The 21,627-nt window shown below is 35.5% G+C and overlaps 2 protein-coding genes across 6 annotated transcripts in view; one reads left to right on the top strand and one right to left on the bottom strand.

The window, feature by feature from the left end:
* Positions 1–1,506: 1,506 nt before the first annotated feature.
* LOC123715556 (uncharacterized protein DDB_G0283697-like) lies at positions 1,507–4,890 on the top strand. The gene is made up of 3 exons (XM_045670672.1): positions 1,507–1,640; positions 3,083–3,297; positions 3,373–4,890. Exons 1-3 carry the CDS (start codon positions 1,634–1,636, stop codon positions 4,750–4,752), a joined length of 1,602 nt encoding a protein of 533 aa, XP_045526628.1. The 5' UTR covers positions 1,507–1,633; the 3' UTR covers positions 4,753–4,890.
* Positions 4,891–5,227: 337 nt separating this feature from the next.
* Positions 5,228–21,627, bottom strand: part of LOC123715554 (supervillin-like) — a 156,249-nt gene continuing 139,849 nt past the window's right edge. For 3 of the 5 annotated variants that reach the window (XM_045670664.1, XM_045670665.1, XM_045670666.1), the window contains 12 exons: positions 18,566–18,676; positions 15,266–15,438; positions 14,189–14,364; positions 13,801–13,966; positions 12,567–12,718; positions 12,009–12,169; positions 11,396–11,508; positions 9,082–10,754; positions 8,801–8,896; positions 8,204–8,397; positions 7,505–7,666; positions 5,230–6,591 (listed from right to left, as the gene is read on the bottom strand). In XM_045670664.1, coding sequence (XP_045526620.1) covers positions 6,505–6,591; positions 7,505–7,666; positions 8,204–8,397; positions 8,801–8,896; positions 9,082–10,754; positions 11,396–11,508; positions 12,009–12,169; positions 12,567–12,718; positions 13,801–13,966; positions 14,189–14,364; positions 15,266–15,438; positions 18,566–18,676 — 3,264 coding nt within the window. In that variant the 3' untranslated portion in view covers positions 5,230–6,504. Of the gene's footprint in view, positions 6,592–7,504; positions 7,667–8,203; positions 8,398–8,800; positions 8,897–9,081; positions 10,755–11,395; positions 11,509–12,008; positions 12,170–12,566; positions 12,719–13,800; positions 13,967–14,188; positions 14,365–15,265; positions 15,439–18,565; positions 18,677–21,627 lie in introns of all 5 variants that reach the window. The other 2 variants (XM_045670662.1, XM_045670663.1) reach the window with 1 other exon arrangement.

Genomic DNA, 21,627 nt, shown 5'->3' with positions numbered 1-21,627 from the left:
TTTCCTACAAATCTTTTGCACAGAGTAAGCAATTATACTACTACTACTATTACTATTTCTTATTTTAGATTAAGTTATATAATATAGCTTTTAAGAGAATCTCAAATTACGTAAGTGCATTCATTACTGATAAGGGAATGTCAACTGACATTTTATCAACTAAATCTTAAAAATTGCAAATCCATTGATGTTATATCCATCTAGATAAGTAAAGATTTACATTTGATTGGAGTATTCTAGAACGATTAATTGTGAAAATAATTTAAATTCAATTTCATAACCAATACAATACAATAAAGTTTTGACATCTTAAGGACATACAATTTCTCTACTTCAACTTCAACTTCAATTTAATTTTAAATAGCCTTCAATAAAGTTTTTCATACTAATATGTATTGTGAGTGCTTGTTACGAGTGTTGTTTAACTAATACTCGTCAGAACTGTTAAATAAAATATATAGTCGGAAATTGAACCCTGAAAGAATACGATCTACACAATTCTTTATTAGGAATCCACTATTTTTGGTTACGTATGTAATATTTTTTGCATTAAAGGCAGAATTGATCGCTTTTTCTTTATTAACTCTTAGTTTTTTAGTGTTTGTTCACGGAATTTTAGCCTAGAACATAGGATTCTGTAAAGATGAGTGAATCGTTATGCATAAAGAATTTTGTTCATTTTTAACGTCTAGGCCAGGCTTCGAAAGTAATAAAGTTCAGACAAACACTATTACAAACAAGCAGTTTTCCTCAATGTATACTTGGCTTAATTAAAAATCTTTACGTCTTATTGACAATAATTATATTATAAAGTATGTTAATATAATCACCTTATGAAGTACAAGGTCAAGTGGATTACCATGGTATATTGCGATTAATTGGTCAGAAAGATTGTTAGGGTGCGTAATAATGTAAAAGAAAAATTGCAACTAAAAATCTTGGCGTTGAGTAGTATTGAATTTTGACGCAAATACTTGGATCAAATCTAGGACGTACTAAATAAGAGACAGGTAAATAGTACTCATAACCGACAGAGCGTGGTGAATGTCGTGAAAGTTGATCAAGCGAGAGAGGTTTGTCAAAGCCGTGGCAAGTGGAGAACTATTTTTTTTTTACTGTTAGGCAAACGATCATACGGGACGCCCAAAATAGACAGTCATCGCTGCCCATAGACATGTGCGTTTCCGGCCTTTAAGGGAGGAGTACACTCTAAGTTAATATAGATGGAGGTCGTATATCTCAGGGAAGACACCACTGGGAGTCGATTCCACAGTTCGCTAGTTCGAAAAGAAAATGCCTTGGAAAACGGACTATGGAAGACTTATAATTTTATTTTTATACATCAGTTAGTGATCTAAATCGCTCTGAGAACTTATTGCAATCCTTGATATACAAAAGTTAATTCCTCGTGATTTATTTTGCGAATAAAACTGTACAACATAAACGCACAATCGAATTATCAATGTGAACGTTCGTCCTTTCATAGATATGTTTGATCGACAGTATCATTTGTTTCTCTTAACCCTGGGTGATATCAATGCGTTAAGATATTGCTCGTTCGATAAAATTCAGGTGATCTCAACACATCTATTATTTTAGTCATCGATCATTTCGAAGACTGATCGCAGTCACCATGAACAGTGAGTATTTCTTTTATTAAGCTTTTACGGTATTAGAAAAATATTTACGTTATCCTAAAAATTAAATCAGTCTGTGGTGAAAAGAAAAATATTATTAGAAAAGTGTAAAGAAAAGTATTACACGGATTTAGTATTTATGAATACTGCTAAAATATTTTCAATTAGGTTTGACATTTTTAGAATCATCCAGAGCGGAAGTTTTCAATTATGTTTTTAAATACGAAACTTTATGTAAATATTTTTGAGAATCCACCTGGTTATAATCGGAAATATGTACCTAATTAGTTTATCAATTATATAATTTCTCTTATTTATCTAAATTATAAGGGATCATACAGTGAAATATGGAATCGTCGACTGGAAATCTATGAACAGCTGAATTTATGTGACGAAAATAATATAAAACATTACGTGTTATAATGAAAGTAAATAACTAATTTTAATATACTTTTCTTTAATCCATATAACACTCAAATCTGAATATTACAATTATTAACTTTGAAACTAGTGACATGTGAAAATTGCATAATTATTCATTCATAAGTTAGCTATTTAACATTTGCTCGTGCAATTCCGTTGCTGAATATAACACGCAATCAAACTGCGTTCTATATTTCGAACAAAAGCCTTTAATGCAATTAAATATTCGGAATGTCATTTATTGGTTTAGTGTTGGAAAGTTTGACAAATGTACTTTCGCGTTGATATTAATTTGGTGATAGCGTTGTCTCAGATTATGGTTTTTTGATAATTTATTATTGTATTAGTATAGTACCTATTTGGGCTTTATTTCTTTAAATTAATTAAGTCATTGAACCAAAGTCTATGGATTACGTTGATGTAGTTTTAATCTCTTCTATTATTAATACGACATTGTTAATATGTTGTATACGAAAAATAGCGCAGTTAGTTTAAGATAAATTCTATGATTGGAAACCTCAACACTGGTTTTGTGAGACAAATAATCAGGATAAAAATAGCGTTTTTTTATTTAAAACTAAACTGTCATTTAAAAAAAATGGCATAAAATATACGTATATTTTATGCCATTAAAGGTAAGATTATGAAAAGATTCCGAGAAGCAACAATTCAATATCTCTACATTGTACAGATAAGTGATTATTTTCAAGTACTTCGTTGTGAAGCAACTACTTTAGTTACACGAGGCGTAATTATTTATGCATTTAATTCAACCATAGAACACACACATATATTCTTCAGCTCTACCACAGAAGGAAATAATTAAACATATGGTTTATAGGACAAGAGGAGTAAAAATAAGACAAGAAATAATGCCATGTAAACAGTAATCATATAGTGTAAACGTGTACAAAGTAATCACCTATAAGAGTCACAGAAAATTTAAATATATTTCTTTAAATTGCAAGTTTCCAACTATGTCTCAAGACCGGATTCTTATTACTTTTTTTTTAATTTTACAGCTGCCATTAGGTTAGTTTGCTTCGCAACGGCGTTGCTCAGTGTTTCCAGTTTCTCAATACCATTGAGACAGGACCCAGAGACCCTGTGCATCGGCCAGCAGAATTTCTTGAGAATCGCAAATGTCGAGAGCTGTACTTTCTACTACCAATGCTACTCCGGCCAGTCATACTCGATGCAGTGTCCGTTCGGTTCATGGTTTAACGAACAAGAACAGGTTAGTATTTGCTGATTTAAGTGAAAAAAAAAGTAGACTGCCTAAACTAGATTAAAACATAATATTTACTTGCAGATATGTGACGAGTCTGAGGCTCCAGAAGACTGTGTGGTAGAAACGGAACCTACTCCAGAACCGGAACCTGAGGTAACTCCTGAACCAGAGGAAGAGGTTGAACCAGAACCAGAAGGAGATCAAGAACCAGAAGAAGAACCAGAACCAGAAGAAGAACCAGAACCAGAAGAACAAGAGCCAGAAGAAGAACAAGTGCCAGAAGAGGAACAAGAACCTGAAGAGGAACAAGAGCCAGAAGATGAACAAGAACCAGATGAGGAGCCAGTAGAGGAACCTGTCACAGAACTTGAGCCCGAGGAGGAGCCAGAACAAGATCAAGGAGCGGAAGAAGAACAAGCACCAGAAGACGAAAATGAACTAGAACCAGAACAAGGAGAAGACTCAGAAGAGGACTCTGAAGTAGAACAAGAGTCAGAGTTTAATCAGGAGCCGGAAGAGAATGAGGTAGACGACTCAAAACGAAGATATAAAACAAGGAAAACAAGGCAATTAGATTCTGACGACGATGGTGATAATGGGGAGGTTGATGCTGATGAGGAAGATGATGATGATGAAACAAATAATGACGAGGACGAATCTGAACAAAAGTTCAAAACAAGAAATTTAAAGCAATTAGAAAGCGAAGAGGCTGAGGAGGACGTCGTTGATGACTTGGTGGATGATCTGAAGAAGCAATTAGATACTGCCGATCAGGACGAGGAAGATGATGTGAATGATGAAGAAGGCGAAGAATTTGAAGATGCCAAAAAACTGAAACAGTCGGAGGGAGAAGACGAAGACGAGCAGTCTAATGAAGATGAAGAGACGGATGATTCTAATGATGATGATGACAACGAATCTAGTGATGACGAAGTTTCTGACCAATCAGATCGAAAATTTAATACAAGAAACCTTAAGCAATTAGACAATGAAGAAGACGAGAACGTAGATGATCAGTCAGATGATGATGAAAATGACGAAGAGGATTCCGACGAATCGGTACGAAAATTTAAAACAAGAAAACTGAAACAGTTAGAAATTGATGATGAAGAATTGGAGCAGACAGATAACGATGAAAACGAAGAATCGGAGAACAATATGGAAAGAGGTAGAGATCACAACCACAACCATGGTCATCACCATGAACACAATCATGGTCATCACGATCATAATCACGACGAGTCCGAGGGATCGGGCAGTGAAGAAAGTGAGGAACTAGTGGATGTTATTCCACAAGGAATCCCCCTTCAAGAAGATGTTGAAAAAGATGACGAAACTGATACACGAAGACTGATGCGGTCTCCCCAACAAGTCATCGACAGTGAGGAATTAGAAGAATCTATTGAACAAGAAGTGGCTGCCCAAAACATCTTCTATAGATGGCTACGCGCTATTAATTAGATGTTTTTTTTTCAAAAGCATTTCATATTGAGTGCTATCTAAAACGTAGTGTTGAATAAGTTAGTTATAGTATCACTTTGTGCAATTTTGTAAATATGACGTGTGTACAATAAATTATTATGCGTTACTGTTTAATTACGATTGACTTTTAACTAATGGAATTTATCATATTAATGAGTTTCCTTATTTTTCCAATATTACGTCATCTTGAGCTCTATACTTAACTTACTCAATATACCTTATATAGAAACTTTTAGTAATAGTGTTATAACTAAACATTTTTGTACGGAAAAAAAGCTAAATGAAAAAAGTAGTAGGTCGCTCTCTCTCTCTATCTCTTTTTATTTTGTATGCGATTTGTGATACTCTTTCTAATTTGAAGTCAACAATGTCGGAGATCGGCATTATCCAGCGATTTGTGTGTGATGTATAATAAGAACCCATTAAGATTCTTCGTATATAGGCGCGTTAGAGAATAAAAGAATCGCATTAAATTTTAGCATTTATTACATTATTATACAAAATAAATCTCAATACAATAATAAGTAACACAACCAAAGCAAATTAAACATTTTGAGAAATACATTGTCACAGTGCTGGCCGTAAATGCATTCGATAATTAATAAGTACGTTAACAGAATCGCTACAATGAATTGACGAAGGATAAATCGCTGAAATATTTGTATGAAATGATTTGTTGTTCAAACATATGAAAGATTATTTTGCGCGATCCACCAAAGATTTGTCATACTTTGTCAAGCGCATTCCTTTGCCAAACTCACAGTGGAGAGTTAAAAATGGATCGTTATATTCGTCGGCGTTAACCGCTCGGATACAAAATAGAAAGTTAGTACTAAATTACAAAAATAAATATTTCTCGCAGAACTTGCAAGAGGCGCCTAAAGCCGAATTAATCGAATTATTCGATTGAAAATATCTGTAGCATTTTGTGTCAGTACTATGTCTACGTTGATGATATCAAGTCTATGAATTTCAAACTTCAACAAATGGTCCACCTAAGGCATTTTAAAAGGTAGCTAATGATTAGATATGTGATGTATTGAATATGTACTGAAAGTTAGAACATCGGCGAAAGTTTTAGTAAAGTGGACGAAAAATTTTAAGAATCGAAAGGCAGGACTATTGTGGTTAATATAAAATTGTTTTAATTGAAAATTGGAAAATAAATGTTATTGTTGTTATTTCTGCAAATATTCTAACCTCACAGCATTAAGAAAACTACCTCTAAGCGTATAATAAGTGTTTGTTTCCATACATACCACAATCTACGAGCATTACACAATTTTTGAATTGTCCAAAAAACATTCCAAAACATTGGTAATTTACAAAAAATATCACTTTTATTTGTCATATCCATACAAAACGCCGAAAACATTTAAAAAACTAAATATAATACAAAAATCACACAAACTGCATTAAAATATATCGGAAATTGAAGAACATTCAAAATAAAAAATCTATTTATATACAAAACAATTGTATGGATGCGACAAACACTCAACAATTCCGTTACAAATCCTCAGATGCGCTCGCGCCGGTTAAAATACAAATATCACTTGAACGAATACATAGTTACATTCGGTTAGTAAAAAACGACGCTAAAATTCTTAACCGTTGCTATAAAATTTAAAGCGTGCTTAAGATTAATTGTATCAAATCCCGAGTATAAAAAGTACGAAATAGCTGCTTGTATAAAAGTATATCGTGACGAGCTAAAACTAACCGAGTGGGTCAAAACAAACCCAGGTCTTTCTTCATGTTTGTCTGCTTCCACGCGGGGAGTGATGCGAACTCTTCTTTGGTCATTCCGAAAGCCTCCTATTGATAATATATAAAATTAAAATATGTTCATACATACATACATTCTCTAACTTTTAACGAACTCTTTTGTCACTTTCTTTCAAATTGTGTTTAATCTGTGGCGAAAAGAGACGAGAGTGGTTTAATTGGAACAGTTCAATTAGACTGTGTTCAATTCTAAAAAAGTATAATCCATACTTTCGTTGCAAAATTATATTACAGAACTTTTATACACTTCAAATGTTTTGAGAGAACCTTTCTCATAATAAAAGATAATAGTATCTTATAAAGCAATATAAGATCTGTAGCATAAATTTCTGTAACAGCTTTACGAACTTAAAACACTTCAAATAGTATTGTCTTTTGTTAAAATAGCTTTCACACATTAAGAAAACACTTTTTAAACGGATTGAAGCTAGGTATTATTAAAATAAACTTATTATTTTACGAAAATTTTAAGTGTTATGAAAACACTTCAAATAAAAAAATAAAATAAATCAATGGCGCTACATCCTTTTTTAGGTCTGAGCCTCAGATTTCTGTATATGTTTCACGATAGTTTGTGAATTGAATAGGTGATCGGCCTTCTGTGCCTGACACACGCCGACTTTTTGGGTCTAAGGCAAGCCGGTTTCCTCACGATGTTTTCCTTCACCGTTCGAGCGAATGTTAAATGCGCACATAGAAAGAAAATCCATTAGTGCACAGCCGGGGATCGAACCTACGACCTCAGGGATGAGAGTCGCACGCTGAAGCCACTAGGCCAACACTGCTCTTCAAATATACACACTTCAAACACTTCAAATACTTTGACAGTTAACAGAACCAATCAAGTCGAGTCATTATGACGATTGTGATAGGAAAAAAACTTACCGCTATGTGGTAGAGACGTTTACATAACCGTGATTTGAACTCTATATACAAAACTCACCATGAAGTGTGGGGACGAGAGATGCCTTTCCAAATGGTGGGGGTCTACTAGATCCGGAAGTGGACGTCGTTGCAGCGCGGCTAGCGGAAGTACGCAGGTACTGGCCGTCACCCGAGATAACTCCACACTTGCACTCACAGCCTCGCCTGCCTTGTACCCGCGCTATAACCCGTGCGTTATCATACAGTGCACTTATTTACAATAACATTCCTTTACTTATAAACGCGTCTTAGCGACAAGCGGCCGTAACCATATGGTTAATAGGACGGCAGTCACGTGACTTAAATGAGTGGCTTCTTAAGTTTATAAGTAAAGGAGGTATCTTAAGATTAAATAGCAAGTACTGGAGCCCAAAGAGACCAAAGAAGAGAGAGATATAGGGTTTGTAAGATTGTAAAGTTTCGCTTGACTGTGATTGGCCTGCGGTTGACCAATCACAGTTAAGGGACGCTACCTATAGTTTTCCTCTTCAAAAGTATATATAGCTACCGAAATCCAGAAAAACATATTGACCTCGACAAATTATAATTCAATTAATTTTATTAATTTCACTTATACATCGTTTAAATATACAACTAAATTCATGACTCTGAGAACGATCACTAATAATATCCGTAGCTGAAATCCTTTAACTAGCCCACAACTAAAACTACCCTCAACCATATATATTTTAAACTACCCACATCCGATAAAACTTACCGCTATGTTAGCATCAGCGGCTTCATCGTGCTCCTCCCAGGTGTCGAAAAGCGCTGTAAAGGTGTCAGGTTCGAGTCCCGCGATGACAACCTGGACGTCGGGTCTAGTCCGTCGGGAGACAGTCCAGTATGCATCAGCTGTCCTAAGCGCGGCCGCTCTTAGCGACATCCACCGCCCTGCGAATGCTCCTACGCCTGTAATGATACGAATAATAGTTAAAAGATAATTTTATTTAAATAACTTTTAATTATGATATAAGTCTGAACTTTTATTAATGAATTAATTTTTAGTAAAAAAATTGCTTAATAAATCGTATAAGCAATGTTTAGCTGAGCCATATAGTAGCTGCCTGGAAGAGATTTCTCGAAAGCGATAAGTCCGCCAGTTGCCCTCCTTATTATTTAATAATATCAATCATATTTAATTTATCTATGTAACGTGTTAATAATATAAATAAAAGAAAAATATATGAAAAAATAGATATTACAAAGAACATATAATTTTAATTATCTGCAAATAAAGTTATACCGTAGAATTGGTATTTCGAATATAATTTTTAACTCTTTATAAAAAAATTTTTTAAAATATTAGCTTTACCATTATTTCTCTCGACTTCGATGTCTCCGTCTTCCCCTCGCGGCCACCACCCCTGCCACACCCACACGGACTTGCCGTCGTCCAACAGGAATAAAGCTGGAATATTCAAATAAGTTATATATAATATATTATTGTAAGTTATATATAAATAAAACATGTTAGTGTCATAAAAGGTCTAACTGGTATTTTAGTAGTCTTAAACATATGCAAACGTACCTGTGTCTAATTTTTGTTTTATCTATTTAAATTGCTAGAATATTTCTTGAAAAAATTAAACTTACCAGGCTGTGAAGCAGAGTACAATTCCCTCTGTTCGAACGGGAATGAGGTGAGCAGGCTCTCGTGACGTAAGGGAGACAGAACTTCGTTGGCCTCAAATTGTCCGCTCAGATCCGTGAAATGGAACAACCTTGGAGTGACCTCGGCGCCCGCCTCTTTGCCGGCACTCAACACCGAGTTATAATACTGCTTGTTCGCAACACCGAGCGCTTCCAACACCTCCTTCGGTTCCTCTCCTTCCTTGATCTCCAAGATCTTAGCACTTTTATCCCCAAAGAGGCTTTTGGAATTCCGCGAAACCAATTTATTCGCCAAATCGACAGCCACCTGCTTTGTATGCTTCAAGCTTCTCGAGCCGTGCCAAATGTAGACACACGACTTCTGCGTGTCGACTAACACTAAAGAACCCCGGCTTCTCAATTGCCGAACCGAACAGGGCACTTGGAGCAAATAGGCTTCGTTGGTTACGTTTCCTCTGGTGACGTATAGGCGGTATCTACTTTTGTCCGTGTCCCGTTTCCCCTGGTGCACCACCAGGTTCCCTTGGAAGAGGTTCAAGAACGCTGGCGGTTCGGTTCCCTGGGCAACGCGCACTTGCGGACCTTTTCCTTTGTCTAATTCGACGGTGAGAAGCGCTGCAGCGCCTTTTTCGTTCGATGACGCGTCTTTTCCCTGCCAGCAGAAGTAGGCGCATCGGTCTCGGCCAGTTAAATTGTGTTTCGACGGTTTCCCATTCAATTCTCGGCCGGAAACGGTGATCTGATAGTCCCATTTGATGATGTAGGAGTCGCCAGAGTAAAACTCGGCGACGTCAGCCTCGTTTTCGACGGTTTGGTAGTCGTACTCCTGAATGAGCCATTTGCAAACGGCCTGCGTTTTTATTTCGTAATGCCGCATCGACTCCTTGTCGTAGTAATGTGTTCCGCGACCGATGTGAGATCCTTCTAGAATGAGATCTGGATCTTGGTACTCGTTAGACCACATCTCCTCTGCATCGCACGGAGTGATCTCGACGCCGTTCGATTTATTCTCTTGAGGCTTGATTTTGATGACTCGGCTGAAGTCGGGCCAGTCGAGGAATTTTTCTTTGAAGAGAATGGTTTCCATGTGCTGGGTGACCTTGGACATTATCGCCCACTCGGGTCGAGTTTTAGAGGATTTCGATAATGTGTTCATTTCTTTTCTTTCTCCTTGTGACTCGGCTGCGTTTAGGGGGTTTATGTGGCATTCCTCGTAGTTGTACCCGTCTTCATACAACTCTTTAGCTAATTGTGCCGCTTGGCGTCTGCTCTCAAGAGGTACGTTTTTCCCGTACCAAATGTACATCTCGGAGCCGAAATCGAATACTAAGACTTTCGACTGATTCAACATTGCAATCTTTGGTACTTGGCCCCAATACTCCTTGATGGGCACCAGTTCATCGTCCATGACTTCGTAGCACATGTTAGTTTGGACAATACAGGATTCGAAAATTTCATCTTCATCTGGATCACCCGCTTCCACCGGTTTGTACTCTTCGATGCCTGCGGTGACTCCGAGGAGGGACCAAAATTGGCTCCAATGTTTGTTTGAGAAGACTTTGGTTTGTTCATCGATTTTTATGAAAGAGTTGGCGCTTTTACATCCGAGATCCTTTGTGTTAAGAATATGGTTGGCGATGTCTGTGCTTCGGTTTCTGAAATAGACAGGTTATAAGTGAATAAATTTCAATTCTAATGTTATTTTATGTTTAGTTTATTTATTTTTCAGGGCATCAACGAATACAATACAAAAAACAATGACAATTACCTATTATAAATTTAACAATTTTTTTTTAATTAATTATTTTTATGGGGCTAAAGGAATGACAGCATGCTGATGTTACGATCGAATCTTCTCAAATTTCCTCAAAATATCGTTATTAACTTTTTTATTATTTGAATTAGAAATGTGTATTAGGGTTAGTGCAGGTTTGGTTCAAGTGCTAAACACTGGTAATTTTACTTACCAGTGTTTAGCACTTGATAGAACACAAGAACAGAGTGTATTTCTCTTTTAGAGACTGCAAGAACTGTTATTGGACAAAGTCAAAGTCAAAAATCATTTTTTCATATAGGTAACACAATGTACACTTATGAACGTCAATAAAAAATAAAAATGCTTCTAATTTTACATTTATTTGAGACACTTTCTTATGTAAAATATTTTAAATAAGGTTTTCAAGTTAGGCGTAATCGTTATGTTCAATGATGTCTCAGGGTAAAACTATTTATAAAATAATAATAATTATAGGTATAAATGACAAACATTACTAAAAATTGTTCTGGTCGTACTTACTTTTCAATGACATTGGCGTAGAGACCAATGTAGAGAAAGAGCTGGTCAGACGTCACAAGAAGGAAGCAATCACCGCGGTTTACGTTTGTATGGACAGGCTCCACGAGACGAGTCTGAAAATTAAAAAATAAATATCACCATTCGACATATGTGGAGAAGGAATTAGATATAGCCGGAATAGATTGAAAAATGGTGGCGAGGATGAAAGACAATTGAAATTCCTTCCTTTAAGGTCCTATCCCAGCACGAATTTCTGTGTCAGTGTCTCGGGGTGGACTACGATACACAATGAAGAGCTGGAGCACTGAGGCGCGCCGGCCCGTAATAACAATTGGTTATTACGGGCCATTAAATTAATATAATTCATTTTTTCTAAAATGTATTTATTGACTTGCGATTAAATATATCGTGTAAATTTCAAAATCATGTTCTATACACATTTTCGTCATAAAATGAATTCAAAGCGTCAAAAATTGGCTATGTTTGGATTTTTTTATAAAATAAAAATAAAATATAATAAAAATAATATTTTTGTTCTAATATGCAAGTAAGTGCCTTCTGTGGCAAACAAAACAAGTTACATTAAAAAAATTAATCTAATTTTTATTCTCACCTGAACTCGCCGTCTACCCTTAACATGTAACAGCATCAAAGCTTTCGAGCCTTGATTTGGAACATTTGTGGCTGAAGCACTACGCAACGCCACATTTGAGAAGTCTTCCTTACTGGCAAGAGCCGCTAGGGCCTCAGCAGCCAGCCCACAGTTTCCTGTCACTGGAAATACCATGCTTTGTTAGTATTAACCTAACCTCTACTTCGTTGTTTTTTTTTTCCAGTCTTATATGCGATAGAAGATACATTTAGTTCAGTGTCACCATAATTAAACCTTTCCTTACGGAGTAAACTGATACATATGTTTTAAATAGCAAAAACTGTTTACAATATGAAATTTCACCATCAGAATCAGCCATATGAAACTTTGTTTTTTTTTTAAAGAACAAAATACAAACGGGCTTATCTAATGTTACGTTATCGCCGCCAATTACACTGAGGAAGCCTGGCAATACGTTGCCGTTAATAACTGGTGCGCCTTAAAATACTCAAGTCTGCTTGGAAAATAGTTCAATGGGCAGCTGGTTCCGGTATTATAATAGATTTTATATATGATTACCTTTCTCCTTAAATAGGGCGTCGCGAGTGGTGAGTGAGAGAGCGCGATACTCCTGTCTCAAGTCGGTTCGAGCCGCGAGAGCCTTTAGCGGATTACGGGACGCCACGTGACGACGTTCACGCTTCGCGCGACGGGCGTATTCGCTGGACAACCTATTAACATATTAAAAATTAGCTAAATTAAAAGTCGAAACGCAAGTTTAGATATAGTAATTGACTTCATGTTAATGAATTTTCGATTACTATTCTTTACAAAAAGCTCCTTTGGCGTAGTAATAGCAACAAGAATAAAGTGAGGAGTTGTACTCAGGAGCTTGCCATTCCACAGTATAAGACGGCTTCATTTCGTGAGAGTTTTAAATATAGCGCGACAAAATGTTGGAATAATATCCCTCCTCCGTTGAAAAATCATCAACTAAAATTAAATTGTCGTCGCAATTATAAAAAACATCTACTTACTCAACAAAATTCTCACGTAATATAGTTTTTAACCCGCCCAAAAATATTTCTTTTATCTACTTCTTAACAATTATTCTTATTTTCATTTTTTAAATTTTATTTTTCTTTTCTTCATTGCTTACACAGCTAACTTTTACTATTATTTGTTTCTACTGACTATTACATTTTTATTTGTTTTTAGCGACTGAGGCGCAAACTAGCTGCTGTGTTCTCTGGCAGAATGACAAGCGCTGTGGAACAACTCTGCTCCTCAGCATAATGCTGAGCAAGGGCCAATTACAACCACAGCACCCACGCATTACACAATTAAACTTTGTTCTTTAAAAAACATTGTTATCTCTCTATTCGTTTTATATTCTATTATTCGTTTTTTCTTATTTTTATTTTTGATTATTGTTATTTTATGTGGTTCTGTGTGATTTGTTAGTAATAGATGTTATGTCTATGAATTTTCAAATATTTATTTGCAAAGAACACAAGTAACAACGTCATAACCTAAGATTAATATACATCTGATTCATACGCTGTATGACTATCATATGAGACTAAGAACTGGCAGTAAATGTAAAATTAGAAGTATTTTATATACATTTCTGTTTTTGACGTTCACAAGTGTACATTGTGTTACCTATATGAATAAATAATTAAGCATTTTTTAATTTTTAAGCAAGCAGTTTTTAAATAAGCAGTTTCTAAGGATAGCAATATTCTTTAACTTTTTATTGGACTAAAATGTCTTGCAATTTATGAAAAACATTTAGGTCTTTATCACTTACAGCTGTCTTGAAGCACTATCAATAGCATCGAGATCTATATCCAGCTGTTCAAATTGTTTCTCCTGCTGCTGAAGAGGTGCGAAGAATGCGTGGAAGGTCTCATCATCAGCACGTGGTACGTGAACGGGACATCCTGGTTTCTCCGCGCCGGGCGATAATTCTTCTTCTAAAACATGGAAATAACGTCTTAATGAAAACTAATATGTATATTCGTAAAGTTTAATAAATGTATTATAAAAAGCCACTTACAAAGTTCTAAATACATTTTTTTCAAGAGCTTTTTCTTTATCTTTTGACATAATTGACAGCAGAAAAGACGATATTGTAATTTGAGATACGTTTTAAGAATAGACTTAACAGACAGAGAAAAATTAAGACAAAAACTCACTTTCATCCCGACTGATATTTTCGCTGACCGAATGACTTCTTTTGAAGGACTCCCGGTCTGGCTTCGGTGTTTCCTTTGGCTTAGCATCAACCACTGCGCTCATAACTGCACAGGATGCAGATCGGAGGGGTCCCGATGCAAACCCATTGGTGGGAGATGTTGGTGCTTTACGAGATCTGAAAAAGTTTTCACATAATTTTAATTTTATCAACCGTAACTATGCCTAATCCTGAAACTGTTTAATTATTTACTAAATAAGCGTTACTAAATTCTAAATCGCATTTGAAAACCTCTTGGCCTTAACATAGCTGTCCAAATGCATGGTAACCATCGTTTTTAATTTGGACAAAATAAGACTAAGTGGGTATGTGGAACTAATCCGAAGCACGAACATGCATCGTTCGATAAAAATTTGTGTAGTGTTCTATCAACTACACAGACTACCACAGTCACTGTATACAATACATACATACTGATATATGACAGTTGACAGCTCGTCAGCATCTGGCCGCCAAAATGGCGTTACAACAAACATCAATAACACATCAATTACGTAAATAAGCCGATAAAGCTCACATTACTCGATATGGGATTTTACACGAGGTCAATTTAAGGAAATACCAATTAAGACGTGACATAGTGCAACAGAACACGTAAAGTGGTTTTAACATTGAGCCTTTTAAGGTGTTATTTCTCAGTTCTGTTGTATCAGACATACCGCTTGTCATTATAAATTAATATAAATTATTTTATTCTAGACTTATGTATTACTGTGGCGGAATACAAGTTTATATTGAAGCTTTTACAGTTTAATTTGTTACGTCCACAAATATTAAAAGTAAAATCTCAAATATCTTAAACCGCTATTAACTTAATGAAGTCTTCATTGTAACGATGACATTGTATGTGAAAAATAAATATTACACTTTTATAGAAGCAGAAAGCACTGACTACACAATAATAATAAAATCGCTGAATGATCCACATTATAATATGTTTAGCGTTTGACAGCTGTCACCAGGACGACATTGTGACTTATGTCACAAATAGGAATACGGGGACAAGTTTTAAAGTTACCTGAATCTGTTAGGTGGTGGTACTGCTGGGGTAACGACAGGCGTTGAAGGTGTTGTAGCGGGCGGCGTGTTTAACGGCGGCGGTGTGACAGGTGGTGTCACCTTGTCTCGTTCTAGCCGGCCCGCCACTGTAAACATGGTCGCATCGCTTTGTGGAACGCGCTTCCTCCATCCCTGTGGGTAAACAATTAATTACTGTTAAAAAAATATTGACGATCGACACATAATAAAAGCTACAACGGACTATTTATTTTTCATATTCTATTCCTAAAGTATGGCAATATATATGTAATTTGTTAGTAGTATAAGTTGACTAAAAAGAAAGAAAATGCGCTAGTTTGCTTTAAAAATGGTAAAAATAAAGATATTTATGTATTTTAAATAAATAAAAAAAATCTGTTTCAAGATCTGTTAATCTAATAGGCAAGTAAGTGATCAGCCTATTTTCGGGTCTAAGTCCAGCCGGTTTCCTCGCGATGTTCTCCTTCACCGTTCGAGCGAATATTAAATGCGCAAAGATATGGAAGATATGTATATATAATACATAGAAACAAAGTCCATTAGTGCATAGCCGGGGATCGAACGAGGGATGAGAGTCGCAAGCTAAAGCCACTTGAACAACACGGCTCTATGTATTTTAAATAAAGTACAAGATATACGCCCATCATTACTTAGTTTCCAATAAAAAACTGAATCATATTAGATCGCATTCAACCACAAAGGCATGTAAAGCGACACCAAAACAGTGGGCATTTAACACACGGTCCAATATGCGGTTACTGAGTCATTGGTGTGAACGAATTACTCACAAATGTAATATCTAGTGACAAATATTTCAGAGTCAAAGACCTTAAACCGGTTAGAACCTTAAACGCTGGACAAAGGGTTAAGTACTCTAACAGCCTTTTACGTTTATCCAGACATACGAGCTTTAAATGGGTAACAAAGTGTGTTTAGATTGAGAAATCTTCTGAGATGTGTGCATTAAAATCGGTTTCTTTTAAATGAAACCTTTACTGGAACAAACTCAATACTAGACGTCAAACAGAGCTATTTAGATCTAACCTAACTTTCTCAGAATAATAAAAAAAACATTTAACTATCGATATAAATACTATGCTGAGAGCTAACAGGCTTATTTAGAAGGAAGCATTCGTTTAATCTTTGCAATAGAAAGATATTGAATGGATATTAAAATTTAATCACAAATAATTGTTACAAGACTTAAAATATCGCATTATATTTTCTTAGCTACGATTGAAACAACAAATGGATTGTTGCATCGTTTTCTCTGTAATTTATTTCAATATTATCTCTGTAAAATTATCCACTACCAATTTAAATTAAAAATAATTCACGGAAACATTTAACTAAATACAGGAACTTAAATTCACGTTCGTCCTTATTAATTAACGCTTATCTATAATTAATATTGAAATCAATACAAGGTAGCGAAGGATATTTAAACAGAGGAGAAGTTATGAAACACAGGAAGGGATTGTTTGAAGGTGATGAAAGAATATAAACGTAATACAGTATACGCCTTGATATTTACAATTATCTGTGTTTAAGGACTTTGTAATAACTTGTGATTAAGGCTAAGGCCAGGTCGTATGTTTTGTGGTTTGACTGCAGATCACGAGGTGTTAGGTGTGACGAGTTTTTTTTTATGTTACAGGAGGCAGGCGGGCCAGAGGCTCACCTGATGTTAAGCGATACCGCCGTAGACACTGCCATTGCCAGAAGGCTCGTAAACGCGCTGCCCGGCTTTTTTTAGAATTAGTACGCTCTTTTTTTGAAGGACCCTAAGTCGAATTGGTTCGGAAATACTCCAGTGGGCAGCTGGTTCCACATAGTGGTAGTGCGCGGCAGAAATTGCCTTAAAAAACGCTCAGTTGTGGAACGACGGACGTCAATGTGATACGGATGGTACTTTGTATTTTTACGGTATTAGTCCGAACAACTCATCAGTTATAATAATTTATAAATTATGTATGGATAAATTAGTAACTTAACGATGTTCTTACATCGTTTCTACGTGGTGTTAGAACATCAGATCAGATGTATCGGAGATCCGTCCCAATGCCATTATGAAATAGAGAGTGCACAGAAGATACAGGGACATTATAATGTAATAAATTTATAGAACTGCCACGGCCGAATGTATCGGTTTGAAGAGCATACAGTTATGTTACAACGACTATTAATCTCACAATCTATCGTCCAGATTGTCAAATTAAATCCGAATAGCTTCTGACACTGAGCACCGCTACTATTGCTAAACATAGCCTTATTAATTGGTGCCTGGCAAAGAAACCGTCTACCACTTTATTTTGACAAAAGGTAGGTCGTAAGGGTGATTTCAACGTGAGATAAGAAGCGTATTTGCGTAGTATATAAAATACACTAAAGCAAAGTGAACCTTAACCTTATGTCCTATTGCGGCCAGACAAGGAGGCCATGCCACAATGGTGCATCTGCCTATATTGCATGTGTTGACAGTATTTTACGCGCTCCACTGAGCTTAATATTACAACATAAACAAAAGCTCATCGTAACACTAGTCAACTATCTGATAAGTATAAACATTTGTATTCATATATTTTCAATATGAAGTCGCATAAAAGAAAGTACCATTTGCTATAAAAAGTTGCGGATAACGTCATTTGAAAACTAAAATTTGTACGTCTTTTATGGAGGATACAATTAGTGATAATGTTATCATATCCTATGAACTTTGTACTGAAATATCTGTGAAAGGCATATACCATGAGCATTATTAAGCATTTTGTCTCTTTTGCGACGTTAAAAATGAGAAATTAGAAAATTCGTGTATTGCTTAAAGACTAACGTTTCGTTATAAATAATTTTTTTGCTACAGCAATCAAACATGACGCCATTTTAAATTAACAAAAAATGTTTTGTATCTTAATAAAGATTACATCAAACTCTGTGTAGGAGTTTAACGAGTCTGATAATTATGTCCATATAAATATACTAACAACGAGCGAGATTCACAAACCTGTGATCGTGCGTTCAAATCAGTTGATTTTTTTATGTGCGCAATTACTGCCAACCATGTCGACAAGGGAAAACGTTTTGTGCATACCGCTGGAATAGGCATGCGCCACCACAGGTTTAACGAATTCACGCTGCTATGTAAAACGAAGGCTAAATCTGGTCTAGTCTAGTGAGTCGTAAGCATCGAAGTAATAAAGCAAAGACGCGCTATAATTACAAACAATAATTGTTCTAATTGTTTTTCAATAGTAGAAATCGATGTGACTAGTAATAGGTTTACCTGAGCAGCGGTTTCTAATTTATTCCGTCGGTCAGCGAGGATATTCGACCCTAGTTCGTTTTCATCGATGTGAACTTTCTTCTTGTCGTCCACTGCTGAGTTAAGCGTCTCCTGTAACAATGCGTATGTCTAGTTTATTATAGATATATACATTTTTTATAATTTGTATAACACGAAACGATAGTGCGTTGTCTTTGATTATGTTAACAGTATCTCTAGAACATAAAATAAGACAGTACTAATTTAAAGAAAACACTTTTTCAACGGATTGAAGTTATGTATTATTATAAACTTATAATTATTTTACATATAAGTTTATATATGCATAACTTCAATCCGTTGAAAAAGTGTTTTCTTTAAATGTGTAAAAGTTATTTTAATAAAAGACAATACTAATACAGTAGGCACTATTTCGCTTTATAATTAAGCTTTGTAGTTCAGCGATTTGTTGGTTGCAGTCCGTGGAGTAATAATGGAGAACAGGTAGTCATTTTCATTGGTTACGATTTAAAGCCCCTTCCGTCATATTTTGCCCTTAGCCATTAATTTCTAATGAAAGTAAAAAAATGCCTACATACACCAGTAATGCGAGGTTAAATAGTTCCATCAGGTAAGCAAAAGTATGGAAGGAACCAGCTTTTCTAGTACCAAAAATCCTTCGTCGTTCTGTATGTCGGGGGATATCACTATAACTATCTGTGCCCCGTTTCGCCTACGATATCTGAATCGCAGCTTTATGCTATGTAGCCTATAGTATGTAGACACACTGCCTTAGAAAATATAAAGCATTTTTTTTAGAATTCAACTTTATAATTCGGAAACGGAATATATATAAGATAAAATAACAAAAGTAACATTAGACCTTAAACATATAATCAAGTATAATTGACTTCAATCAATATTTGTTTAAATCCTCCACAATTACACCTGCTCAGTAAATCCAGCGATTAAAAGATTTAAATCAATTATTAATTCCAACTCTCACGGAACGTTTTCTAACCATATTAAATCAAAATTAGCATGTTGATCGATTATTCTCTCGCATTTATATTAATAATAATGACACTCACATTTGGCGTTGGAGATTATAACGTAATGAAAAAGCTACGTGCTTGTTTTCTATTTTATATATTAACAGTTCGTTGCAGTGATACAGAAATACAAAACAATTAAAATAAATAAAAAGGTAATTGGCGGCTTTATCCCTTTCGAGTGATCTCTTCCAGGCAACCATTGTGATAAGAAATAAAATAAGTTAAGATGAACGCAAAGAGTGCACAACTACGTAAGCCACCATTGACATAACTAATAGAACAAAGATACGGCACATGAATCACGATAATTTCAGATCAGTTAGTACGGAAGTTAGGGATATGATGTGGACAAGTAATACTCATACAGTAGAGAATTAAAAGAAGATAGAGAAGGAGCTGAGCGTATAGAGACAGGAAGTGAATTCCATAGCCCCGCCGCAGAGACCTTAAAGGATGTGTAAGTAAAATATCAAGAGGAATTTTGCTTATTTTATAAACCAACATCGACGCCATATACGAGGCCTACATCTCATTGTAAAGATGGTTCATGATAAAAAGTAACGTACGTTTCATAATAATGACATGTTCGCAATAAAGCAAGATCGCTATCAACGATGACAAAACCTCTATTGTTAAACTGATCTATATTCTCAAGACATGTTATGTAAAATGAATAAGCACATGTACCTAGATCTACCAAGAACCCAGGTAGAATTCTAGAGTGCCCCAGAGCCACTGTAACGCGGCTTTGTAGGTACTTGAGGTGGTTTTAGTGGGTATAGAAAACCCAGTAGCTGAATTGCAGAGAACCCTGCAACTTTGAGGAGCGTAAAGGATACGCAAATGCATTTTGCAGATAATACAAAAGAAGTTCTGCCAAGAAACGGAAAAATCCTTTTCGAACCTTGCAAAAAGTTTAGACAGAAAATTTCTTAAATTTAGCGTCGATTGGCATATGTTTATAAAAATTGTGCCATTTTTCATTTCATACCATGACATAACGTGGTTTGTGTTTTTATTAAAACGCAATCATTATAGCCGGTACCGTCCGATCGTTAACGGCCGGCGTGGGCCGTCAGGAAACTGCGAAATGAAAATTGTTTTGCTCCTCTCGACTCAAAATAAATTTAACACTTCCTGGGAGAGGTCTGCTTTAATCTGATTTCAAATAACTACGTGTTCTAGTTTAGTAAAATGTAGAGCAGTGTTGGACTAGGTTTGAACCCTGACTGTGCACCATTGAACTGTTTTTGAAGTTATACTTATTTTGGAGAGAAATATGATGAGAGTAAATTAGTAGGATGCGCACGCACACCGTCACAAAAACGGACACCCTGAAGTTAGCTATAGTCAACATTTTCGATTTTTCTATTGTTAGTGTTGTTTTTTCTGCAAACGTAAATACATTTTTTTGAAAAGCTTTATACAGTGTTACGCCAAAGAAGTATAACTTCTAACTCGTGTACATAAGTACACACACGTTATATGTGCACTCGTTTGTATTAAGAAAAACATCGAAGGAAGCCGGCACACCTAAGACGAAAAAATTTACGGTGTGTGTTAAGCCAGAAGGCTGATCACAAAAAAGTGATCACGAACCATACGGAAATACAGACCAGAGCCAGAAGCCAAGACCAAGAATATAATTCACTGGTTTTAATATAATTTGCACTGTCTATATATATTATACGAGACAGTCAGAAAAATTAAATAATTACGAAATGTTCATCGGAATTTCAATGACACGAATTTTTATGTGTGTGTGTTTTGTTTTTAAAATTAATAATTATTAAAAACAGTTTAAATACGCCGTTCGGTTCAGTTAAGTTCCTTTCCCTTTAGTCTCTACATAACATCGTAATCACTATTTGACATAATACGGAAAAGCTTAAGTTATAACAATTATTATTATTAGTTTGTTTTATTTAATAAAAATTTAGTGTACTCACATCTTGAATGTTATCAACTGTGTCAACATCAAACTTTCTAAATACTGGCTTTAGGGCACCACCATTGCCTGCTTTACGT

The sequence above is a fragment of the Pieris brassicae genome, chromosome 10, assembly GCF_905147105.1.
Source record: "Pieris brassicae chromosome 10, ilPieBrab1.1, whole genome shotgun sequence".
Taxonomy (NCBI): Eukaryota; Metazoa; Arthropoda; class Insecta; order Lepidoptera; family Pieridae; genus Pieris; species Pieris brassicae.
Note: the sequence above shows the minus strand (reverse complement) of the source record. Positions and strands in the feature narration are given on the sequence as shown.

Coding starts and splice junctions, on each gene's coding strand:
- LOC123715556 (XM_045670672.1), top strand. Junction 3,298..3,372: donor GGTTTAACGAACAAGAACAG/GTTAGTATTTGC, acceptor ATTTACTTGCAG/ATATGTGACGAGTCTGAGGC.